At 39.8% G+C, this 12,113-nt stretch overlaps 1 protein-coding gene across 1 annotated transcript in view; it reads left to right on the top strand.

Moving 5' to 3' along the window:
* LOC136883115 (hornerin) overlaps positions 1-12,113 on the top strand; it is a 137,665-nt gene that overhangs the window by 102,245 nt on the left and 23,307 nt on the right. The window contains exons 7-10 of the mRNA XM_068229598.1: positions 4,471-4,693; positions 7,368-7,600; positions 9,415-9,596; positions 10,935-11,108. Coding sequence (XP_068085699.1) covers positions 4,471-4,693; positions 7,368-7,600; positions 9,415-9,596; positions 10,935-11,108 — 812 coding nt within the window. The remainder of the gene's footprint in view (positions 1-4,470; positions 4,694-7,367; positions 7,601-9,414; positions 9,597-10,934; positions 11,109-12,113) is intronic.

Below are 12,113 nucleotides of genomic sequence, written 5' to 3'. Positions count from 1 at the left end.
ATTTTATATTACTGTCACTGTCACGCACTGTAACTCACAATCACAATCACTCAGTGATGTATTCACCTCCACTCTCTGTGACCTTCTGCCAATGTTCAGGTAGCAGTTAAATGCCTCTCCTCTAGAACTGTTTTGGTTTTGAATGGAAAAAAATCTGTTAGCCATTGGTCAAGAGAAGCTTCGTCAGGAAACACTTGCCGCTGAATGTGGTTAGAAAGAGAGAAGGAAAGATGGAAATCCTGAGGGGACAAGGTGAGGGCAATACGGAGGATGAGGAAGATGTTCCCAGCCAAGTTCAGCAATCACACCTTTGCTCAATTGCGCTGTATGTGGACGAACGGTATTAAAGAGCAATAAGACTAGTTGTTGTCTTTGTCTTTTGTTGTCAATAGCACCGGCAAGCCATCTTAGCTGGTCACTATGCACAGCAGAGGTCATTATGTTTTTCGGAAGAAGTTCATGGTGAAGAATGCCATCTTTGTTCCACCAAACACACAACATGATTTTCTGTCGATAGCCACTATCCTTGGCACATGGAGTTGTTTTTTTCTTTTGATGGGCTGAGCCACTCTTTCCTCTTCTTCATGCTGACATACAGGCACCATTTTTCGTCACCGGTGACAATGTTCGAAAGTAATGCTTCGTGCCTATCACAAGCCAACCGGTGCTGGGCAAACGATGAAAAACAGATGTTTACTCAATGATTTTTGTTACTGTCACTTAGCACATGTGGTTCCCATATACCCAATTTCTGTACCTTACCCATTGAATGCAAATAGCGTACAATAGTTGATTGATCACATTAAAAATCTTGTGCCATTTCCCGCGTTGTTTGACGAGGATTCTCATGAAGCAACTCATTCAAATGATTTTCACCAAAATCTGAAGGTCTTCCAGAATGTGGATCATCAGACAAGTCAAACCGTCTTGCTCGAAAGTGGAGAAAACCATTTTTGTGCTATTATTTCAGAAATCGCTTCATACCTGTACACTTCACAAATTGTTCTTGCAGCTCCTGCTGCACTGGATCCTCGGTGAAACTCAAAGAGTAAAATGTGTCTGAAATGCTCACTTTTCTCAACTTGACATTCCATATCCGTTTGTCTGAAGTATACACAAATAATACGTTCACAGTCAAGAAAACCTGTGTTTCACAACACACAAACTCCAAAACTCAGTTAAAACAACAGAATAACGATAAGCAATCCCTTCATGCCACATTGTTGCCAACCCAAAAGAACTTGTGCATCAACCCTATAAATAGAAATCCAGGAGGTAGTGTTTGCTCTCTAGGTTAAGGGTTGTCTCATTGAAATATTTTGTTAAGAAGGAAGCCATAGTTTCCAGTGTTGACTCGGTTAAATGTAACTTAAAAGCTGTTCAGTCTGTCAAACACAGAAGTTATACTCATCATCCACTGTCCATCCTCTGGTAACTACTGTAGATCAACCTTGATCATGTCCACCCATCGGGTTTTAGGTCCTCCTGCAGGTTTTTTCCCCTCCACCTGTCCTTCCAGATTTATTCTGGCTGTTCTTGTAGGCTCCATCTTCATCACATGCCCATACCACCGTAGTCTGGATGTGCTGATTTGGTCTAATAGGGATGTCTTTATTTCGGTTTCTTTCCTCACCTCCTCATTTGTTAACTTGTCCATCTTCATCTTCTGGATGGTGGATCTCTGGTAAAGGGTCCCAGGTCAGGGTAATGAGTGAAGACCTCAATGGCAGCAAAAGCGGAGAATATGATTCGGTACGGTGGAGCTGGTTGAGGAGGCAAACCATTCCTCTGGGGGTAGTACAGATGGAACCTACTGCCTTATGAGATGATCAGGAATCCTCAAAGGCTAAAGGGAGTAAAGCCCAAAAGAAAATCCTCATTTAAGTTAGGCCTAGCAAGCCAGTAAAAGAGCTTATTTGTAGTTGCTTTCAAAATAGGTATAAAATTCGTTTGGGTGTGGCAAGCCCATTATAATTATAGTTTATATGAAGCATCGAAGTAGATCAGAACAAAGAGCTAAGGAGTACCACAGAAGCGACCCCCATATCACTTCCATCTCCAGGAAGTTGTCAGAAGAGGATGTGAGTCAATGATTCACTGCCCAACCCAGGAGTTCCTAGATAAGGGTTGCAGAAAGAGACTAAGACGAAGAAGAAGACGAAGAAGACGAAGAAGAAGAAGAAGAAGAAGAAGAAGAAGTAAAGCGACGCTGGCTTCTCTTAATTCGCTGTCTTGCAACTCCGCATTCCTTCTCCTTTACCTGACCACTTTCTTCACACTAGTATTGCATGTTTCCACGCCTGATGATGTCGACAGACTCGGTATGTTGCCACATGCTATGCACAAGGTCCTTGATTGTTTCGGGGGATACGAATCCACTCTTCCTCATTTCCTTAAGGGTGTAAAAATGTTGACTCAAGATATTTTGCCCAAGCATATCACTGATGATGATGATATTCCATAGGTGCTCAAAGGGATTAACGTCTGGGCTATGTGCTGGCCAAGTCATTGTTCATATATGCAATAGGTGACACAGAGATGGGAATTGTCATGTATCAGCATGAAGTGGAGCAAAGGGATTACACACTCTATTAACACCTCGTCTAAGTTCTGTATCCATGAGCATTCAGAGAACCTCCATCAATGATGACAAGCTCTATTCGTGCCTCATAGCTGATGCAGCCACCTACAAATGATATTCTCTTGGAGAATGCAGCGTGAATATGTGAATAATGCTGCCCAGTCCTTCTCCGTACTCTCTCTACCATCAGGTGGCCAGAGACAAAATTGCAACTTGTATGTGAAGAGACCACTGGTTCACAGTAGACTTGCAAGTTTTGATCGTACCAGAGACTTACACGCCCTCTTCTTTACATCCTGTCTACAACCCCTAAATACTCTCAGAATCATCTGAAAAAATTTTAACCCTTATTTGTTCTGCTGTAAAATTTCCATTGGCGACTTTCGGTACTTTTCCACGCAACAGGTCACGTGTGAAGATAAAATTGTAACTCAAGAGGACAAATTGGGGCAAATATTCATTTATGGGAATAATGGATTGAAATAATTTATCAAGAGAAATGTTTGATAAAGTTCCAAATTCTTTGAAATGATTGAAGACAACATTAGGTAAACAACTGATAGGGAATCCGCCACCTGGGCAACAGTCCCAAATGCAGATCAATGATGACTGATTGTTTATTTATATACCTATGCATGTGATCTTATAATATTACAAGGGCCAATCAAACAATTTCCGCTCGACGGCCGTACAGTTCTGAATCAGGATGCCAACCAGGCAAAATCCCCATGAGCACTGAGGTACTCATCCCACCGAGGTACCAAGTCAAAGATACCTATATGGTAAAACAGTGTCCTGTTACGTGAAGAAGTCCATAACCGCCTGCCGCACATCCTCGTCCGAAAGGAAGCGTCGACGCTTCAAGGCCTTTTTGAGGTGACCGAAGGCATGGGGAGAGATCAGGACTATAGAACCTCATAGCCTCATCCGCTGCCCGCCTGTTGTTGTCCGTAATGGATGAGACTGGCCTCCCAGATCAACCGGCGTCTTGTGTCGAAATGCGATCCACACGGAACTAAGTGCGCCATTCCACAATGGTGATTTTCGACAAACATGCTGCCCCATACACAGTCTTTATTCTCCAATGGAAGTTCACCGGTGTTTGTCCTTTGGCAGCCAAGAACAGAATAACAGCATGTTAGATCTGTTTGGATGCATTTGGTAATAATGTAGCCGTAGTTCACTTTGCCGCATTTAAAGCACGACACAACTGCCACACTAATCCCTTTGCCTGCATGTCCGCACTTGTATTCCTGCATCGGAGTCTTGCTACGTTGCATGTCCACTGCCGCAACGCCCTCAAATGAAAAACTTTTGACCATGTCTTATATATATTTTTTTTTTTTTTTTTTTTTTTTGCTATTTGCTTTATGTCGCACCGACAGATATGTCTTACAGCGATGATGGGATGGGAAAGGCCTAGGAATTGGAAGGAAGCAGCCGTGGCCTTAATTGAGGTACAGCCCCGGTATTTGACTGATATGAAAATGGGAAACCACGGAAAACCATCTTCAGGGCTGCCGACAGTGCGGCTCGAACCCACTGTCCCCCGATTACTGGATACTGGTTGCACTTAAGCGACTGCAGCTATCGAGCTCGGTTGTCTTATATTAAATTAACAGAATAGTGAATAATACTTCACTATTAGCTTTTCAAAATGAGGTCCAAGATGAATAGCATACTCAAGAGAATGGGGTATAATAAGTAAATTAAGACATTTTTTTATTTCAACTCAAAAAATTTAAAGTGAAATTTGTAGTGAACTATGATGTTCTTACCATCCACCTTTGTATTTGAATGGAACCTCATCAGTGAGACAATTCTCTAATATTTTTTTAAAATTCTGTTACAAATATGTATCCTACAGTTGTTGTTCTTTCATGCTTTAGCCAACGATTCAGAGTGGGTGGACATAGTAGAATCGGAACTGCGTCAGATCCTCGACCCAAAACTTCACGGCCTGAGCAACCAGGGAGTAGCGCCTGGAGCTAACTCGACTCTGAGCGAGAGCATCTCGTCCCTCACGCCTCCTCTACCTCCCCTGAGTCCAGGAGGTGGATCGAGTCCAACCACTTCTCCAAGAAGCTCTGCTCGATATAAGCATGGATCAAGGTAAGAAATTCAGCTGGTTCAACAAAATATAGCATAAAATTTTTGTGTAACTTTCATTTGTGGAAGAAGGAATAAAATTGTTCTCCTGACATTGAAGGGAAGAAATGAAAAGGAGGAGGAAAAATAAGAATAGTTACTTGATGTTAAGGATGGCTGCTCCATTTAATTTAAACACAAACTGATTACCAAACTTTTATTCTGAAAGACTGAGAAAGTTTTCCTCCATTGACTGAGGTTATAATTTTTTAAAAATGTTTATGCAAGGTGTATCATAACTAGACCAACAAAAAAATCAGGGATGCTCTATTTGTTAAGAATGATGGTGCAATCAGAATTGCAGGGAAAATGTTTGTTTTCGATAAAATGAGGTATTTTGTTACTTCCTGGCGCACGATTCAAACTGATTCATTAGTGAAGATGGCCACAGCCAAAAACACACGAAAATTGAATTTTCTTGAAAACCATGAGTTACGAAAAAAATGCATAGGACATTTCTTGTAGAAAATTTAGTCTCAAGGCCACATGGTGCACTTCATTTTGTGATAGGGCCAACCATTTTCCTACTGTTTTAGCTCATGTAGGCCAAAAATTGGGACATACCCCTTTTGAAATCCCCCACTAGCTTCAAATGGTGAAATATACCAACATGCAAGTATTCCTTGCATGACTCAGACTTTCAACCTGTGAAAGATTACTAAGCAAGAAAGGCGATCTACTGAATATTTTTGAATTTTCTTATAAATATTGATTTTAAAATGTAACCCAGCACATAACCTCAATGAAGTCTTGGAGGAAGTTAATATACTCATCAATGAGATAATAAATAAATTCTTTACTATGAGGTGCCAAAATAACATATTACAACTTCACACCTCTCCTCCCGCTTCAAACTATTTACAACCTTTCCTCCAAGTCAATTCTGAACGACCTTCTACTACAGCGCTCGGTCAGCTCCAACACTCGATGTGAATCAGATGGCGTGGAACACGAGAAGTGGTGAGTGACCAGATGGGCACACACTTAATGCTTCACATTTTACTTATTCATTTGGTTTATTTCCATTTTTTCTTTTTTAGGCCCATATTGTCAATAATGTCAGCTATCATCAATTTGTGCAATTCAACAAAAGTCCACCTGTCTTTGACTCATAGCTACTTAAAGTGTGAAATTAACTCTGCACAGTCTGCGTATACAAGAAATAACGTGTGCATTAAGTTTTACAATGTTGTGTTATCAACATCAGCATGATCAATTCATTTTATAAAGCTACTTATGTTGCATTAAATCTGTGCAGTCCATGAACGCAAAGACTGTTTTTTATCTAATGATTTCTATAACCTTACTCTATTTTTAAAGGTTCTTGTTTGTAACTGAAGCTGTCTTGAAAGCAGGACAAAACATGTCTCATTAATATATTTTAATGTAGTCTCAACAATAAAGACAATTCACAGTATGGTAAATGTGGAACATTTGATGTACCGGTAAGGATTTCACAAGTTAATACTTATCAATCAATCAATCAATCAATCAATCAATCAATCAATCAATCAATCAATCAATCAATCAATTAATCAATCTATACTGATCTGCAGTATTTAGCGCAGTCGCCCAGGTGGCAGATTCCCAATCTGTTGTTTTCCTAGCCTTTTTTTAAATTATTTCAATGACATTGGAAATTTATTGAACATCTCCCTTGGTAAGTTATTCCAATCCCTAACTCCCCTTCCTATAAATGAATATTTGCCCCAATTTGTCCTCTTGTATTCCAAGTTTATCTTCATATTGTGATCTTTCCTACTTTTAAAGACACCACTCAAACTTATTCGTCTACTAATGTCATTCCACACCATTTCTCCGCTGACAGCTCAGAACATATGACTCACTACATGTAATAAATATCATTTTTGGTCCGTATTGGTGATATTTGATTGAAATAATAACAGTAAGTTATTTATTAGGTGGTCTAGTAAATAACTTACTGTTATTATTTCAACATATGACCCAGTCGAGCAGGTCGTCTCCTTTCCCCCAGTTCTTCCCAGCCCAAACTTGCAACATTTTTGTAACACTACTCTTTTGTCGGAAATCTCCCAGAACAAATCGAGCTGCTTTTCTTTGGATTTTTTCCAGTTCTTCAATCAAGTAATCCTGGTGAGGGTCCCGTACACTGGAACCATACTCTAGTTGGGGTCTTACCAGAGACTTATAAGCCCTCTCCTTTACATCCTTGCTACAACCCCTAAACACCCTCATAACCATGTGCATAGATCTGTATCCTTTATTTACAATCCCATTTATGTGATTACCCCAATGAAAATCTTTCCTTATATTAACACCCAGATACTTACAATGATACCCAAAAGGAACTTTTACCCTGTCAACGCAGTAATTAAAATACAGGCTCGAAAATGAAATTTATCACGTGTAATCAGGATTTCATGCTACATTCTTATTAAACTTCAGCTCAATCAGTCCAGTGGTTTTCCAGCCTGTCTTGAAGAAACAATCGAGACACTATGACACTTCTATTTATAGTACAGATTTTCTACTACTACTACTACTACTACTACTACTACTACTACTACTACTACTACTACTACTACTACTACTACCACCACTATTTTACATACTATTATGCATATTAAGAAGTAATGTCGTCTTTATATTCTTGCAGTCTGCCATACGGAAGCAAGCTGGAGTACAGCCTCGATGATGGTCGTAAAACATCTCAAGGAGGGGTGATCAATAAATCCCACCATTCTCGAAGCGGCGGAGGTGGGCACAGTTCAGCAGGTGGGCGAGGCTGGGGTGGTCGCAGCTCCAGTAAGGTACCAGATAAACAACACCGCCAACTGCTACACATGATGAACAGTAAGAAGAACAGTGAAAAGAACAAACAATCACTCAGTAAGTGCACTTCTTCACTTCTTAAATATTAGGGGCTTGGAACAATATCTGATCTCAATTTGTTCACAGGCCATATTCTGGCATTTTGCCTTGCTAAAGTGTGAATTATGATGTTTGATATTTCGAATACGTTATTTAAATTGATCATCTATTCCCCTCGTCCGGATACAGCAACATCAGAGCAGATATGGTTCTTTATAGTACACTTTCTCATCACAGTCACTTATAATCACTGTTCTTATTCAGGTCCCATTTACATTGATTGTAACTTAGTCCATTTGCAATAATTGGAGTTTTTTCCTTGTCTGTTTTTACTTCCATATGCATTTCTGTTGTTAGGTTTGACATTATAAGAAAATATAGAAATAAAATATGTCTGAAAGAAACTTTAAGAATTAAGACATAAATAGACATTGTATTTTTATAATTTCTTATACTATACAGTCAATATAGAGCAACACAAGGATGAGGGTCTTAAAATGCAGGTTTGACATTATTCATTAATCCATTAAAAGCTAGTGCCTTATACTTCTGCACAGAAACAAAAAAGGTGATTGACTGCTTTACTTCTAAAAAAAAAAAAAAAATTATTGATCATAAAAGGCAAAATAGAAGGGAAACATGGATATGGGTGTAGAAGATTATCTTACATGCAGATCAAAGACCAAGAGACAGAGTTAGTAGAAATACAGAGAGACATCAGGCATATCCACTCAATATTTACTCCCGGGAGATATTCACGGAACCTTTGGCTGGTCTTCACCTAGCCATCCAAATCAACAGGGAGTACCTGAACAACTGAACAACTGACAGCTGTGAGCTTGCATCTGGGAGATAGTGGGTTCAAATCCTACTGCCGGCAGCCCTGAAGATGGTTTTCCATGGTTTATCATTTTCACTCCAGGCAAATGATGGGGCCATACCTTAATTAAGGCTACGACCGCTTCCTACCCATTCCTAGGCATTTCCTATCCCATCATTGCCATAAGACCTATCTGTGTCGATGCAACGTAAAGCAAATAGCAAAAAAAAAAACCTCGGTCATTGGTTTTAACTGTCATCTGCTGAGATGTTCCAAAGATCTGTGAGCAATACTACAATAGGCCTGATTACTGCCAACATTCAGACCGGATAAGGTATAACATGATGATGATGATCCTTTGACAGTGCACCAGACAGCCACAATACAGCAACTCCGATATATGGGAAATAGGAAAACTTATCCATGATGATAAAGAGGGGAAGAATGGGTGAGATAAGAGACTGGCAAAAAGGAACAGTTATCTTATATTAAAGTCATATGCTTCTCTAGACCTCAACACCATGTACACTATGCAGCCAAAAGTCTTTGGACAACCCTTTCCGTTCATTCCAAAGATGCCAGCGTTGTAACTAATACTGTATAGGATGACTTCCTTTTGCTACTACGACAGCATTTCATCTTCGTAGAAGGCTTTTCCACTAACGTCTGTTTTCTTTGTGTCAAGATATCATCCACCAAACTTTTTAGATGCACCTTGTATTATACAAAATTGTGAGGATTTAGTTCCTTAAAGTGTTTTCATTTTTATTTTCCAACTTGTTGCATATTCTTTGCACCCTGATTTTAAGCTCTAATTTTCAGAGGAAAAAAGTGTGAGTTATACACAAGTAAATATGGTATGTACATTTTGCACTTCTTAGCTTTATGAATAAGCCTCTCTTGAATCATGGGTAATTTGACATTTTTGAACTGACCCCCAGAAGATGACCAACATCATTCTTAGAAAGGTAACACAGGATACTTGTATCATCATAAATGCTTTAACTTACAGGTGCCTCAGTCTTTGGACTTGACACTACGGATTTAACATCTACAACAACAGGTCTCGACTCTATGCTAGATGGAAACACAGAGAACAATTCGAGCGATGATGATCTCAGCACTACAATAGACACCACTGATGCTCATGCTATCCGCAAACAGCTTGAGGGACTGGAGAATATGTACTCTGAGGTAAGAAAGAATTATTCCCTCCTGGATTTTCTATATATAGAACAAAAATTCATCATCTCTTTTCCCAATATTTTTTAGTTTTCTGTTCCATTGTGTAAGTTGTTGAACATATTTACTTTTTGTACAGTAGGCTTAATGTAGGGTATGAAGGCAGGCAGCAGAGAATTTGTGCCAAAACTTCTGGATGAGCATTATTTCTATCTAAAATGGAGTTAACGTGAATGTTTGCAGAACAATCAATGTAAAATGTTGTAACCTTTGTTGATAATTATAGATAATCATATCTAATTATAATAATATTCGTCATCATCACCGAGCAGAGTGGCCTTCCATCTTAATGCGCTACAGCTATGGAGCCAAGCTGTGCATTCGGGAGATACATGGGTTCAAACCCTACTGTCGAAAGTCCAGAGCATGGTTTTCTGTGTTTTCCAATTTTCACTTCCAGGCAAATGTCAGGATAGCTCCTATTCATAGGCCACAGCCGATTCCTTTCACCTGCTTACCCAATTTCATTTACCATCATTCGTTTCATCTTTGTTGGCTCCTCAACTGAGGTTGGAGTCAGGAAGGGCATCATCCCATAAAATATGTCATATCATTTCATTTCGCCTCATTTCCTGACCACATATCAAGGAAACGGGCTTAAAGGGTAGATCATCATCATCATAAAATTTGGCTATCTAAGTACCACATAAAGCAGCCCTATGCATTTATCTCCATGCTATCCGCCTCCATGGCTAAATGGTTAGCGTGCTGGCCTTTGGTCATAGGGGTCCCGGGTTTGATTCCCGGTAGGGTTGGGAATTTTAACCATCATTGGTTAATTTTGTTGGAACGAGGGCTGGGTGTATGTGTTGTCTTCATCAACATTTCATTCTCATCATGATGCGCAGGTCGCCTACGGGGAATCAAATCAAAAGACCTGCACCTGGCGAGCCGAACTTGTCCTCGGACACTCACAGCACTAAAAGCCATATTTCATTTCATTTATCTCCCTGCTGCTTTCCTTCCTATCCAATCACTCTTCATTCTTTCACTTTGCTGTTTCCTCTTCTCTTCCGTTTAGATGTTATTTTTTTCCTCTCCTTGTTTTGGAAACCCCTGAAGTTTTGTATCGATCTTCTATAAAGTTGTTCTGTCTTGTATTATATCTTGTGTTGTCCTGATCTCTGTCATAACTTTATATATTTCTTGGATTCATTGGTGCGAAATGTTCCAGATTAGTAGTAGTAGTAGTAGTAGTGGTAGTGGTAGTGGTAGTGGTAGTAGTAGTAGTAAAGGAATACAATGCTTGAAATGAATTCAGATTACTTAAGTTTGTACCTTTTGCTGCAGGTTCTCAAGTTACTTGGAGTGAAGAAGTATGGAGGTCGATATCAACCTTCAGATCCTCGCATCAACAAGCGTCGACTGTATGGTAGCATGTCGTCCTTGCCAAGCTCTGTGAGCAGCCGTCCGACTCGAGAGAAAAGGCGCCAAGAGGAACGCAAGAAAGTTAAGGATATTAAGGTCTGTAAATAATGAGAGTATCAAAACTTTATAATAAAGTTAATTTCACAAAAATTATTATGGTAAATCACCTTCTCTGTAGCATGTCAGATTCTCCTGACATCAGGGATAATTTGGTGAACACTGTGCGGACTCTTTCTGTATGGAATAGTTGTTCAGCTCATAGAATTCCAGTCATGATGTCTTGGGCTGATGCCTAAAACGGAGGCAGCCTTGCAGAATTACAGCTACAAGTCATCCCTCAAAGTAGTCATCCTAGACCATTATGCACATCTATCAACGTTGGTGTAGCTGTTGGAAACACTCCTGAAAGATATGGCAAAAAGGTCCTGTACAGCTGTTCTTGTGTCTGTGATGATCTCCTCAGTAAAATGAAATGTATGTCCATGTAGCAGTGCTTTCAAGCAGGAATGGTGAAAGAAATCGCATGGTACAAGATCAGGTGAGCATGGAGGGGTGGCAAAACAGTGACATGTTGTCTTGCCAGTTCCTCTTGGACAAGCACAGGGCAACGTGCAGGGGCGTTGTTGTTTTCACACTCAGGTCTTTCTATATGGTTCTGGATGTTTATGGGCTATGTTGATGGTGAAGAATTCCCTTTTAGTTTTTAGTTTTTTATGAGATGAACTCCATGTGCACAGTTCCCAGCAAGTCAAAAAATAATTAAAGCATCACCTTGCCTTGAAGTATGTTTTATTGTAGTTGTGGCAATATAGGTGATTCCAGTTTCATTATTTGCCTAATTATTGGCAGAACTTGAGGTTTGCACATTGCTCAAACTGCAACATTTTCACCTTCTGCCACTAGCATTTAATGTCTCTTCACAACAGAGACCATAGTTCTGCTTACCCTGTATCTGCACAATTTCCTCTTGTTGCGGTGGGTGAAGAACCAGCATGGCACCAGCCTGAGGTGCAAGCAATCCACTATAGTGCACCACTGTGCAGCTATTGCACAAACTTAAGATGCAGTAGTATATAAGACTAGCTATTGTCTGTGGCTCAT

The sequence above is a fragment of the Anabrus simplex genome, chromosome 11 (assembly GCF_040414725.1).
Source record: "Anabrus simplex isolate iqAnaSimp1 chromosome 11, ASM4041472v1, whole genome shotgun sequence".
In the NCBI taxonomy this organism is placed as follows: domain Eukaryota; kingdom Metazoa; phylum Arthropoda; class Insecta; order Orthoptera; family Tettigoniidae; genus Anabrus; species Anabrus simplex.
This window is presented reverse-complemented; position numbering and strand designations above follow the sequence as displayed.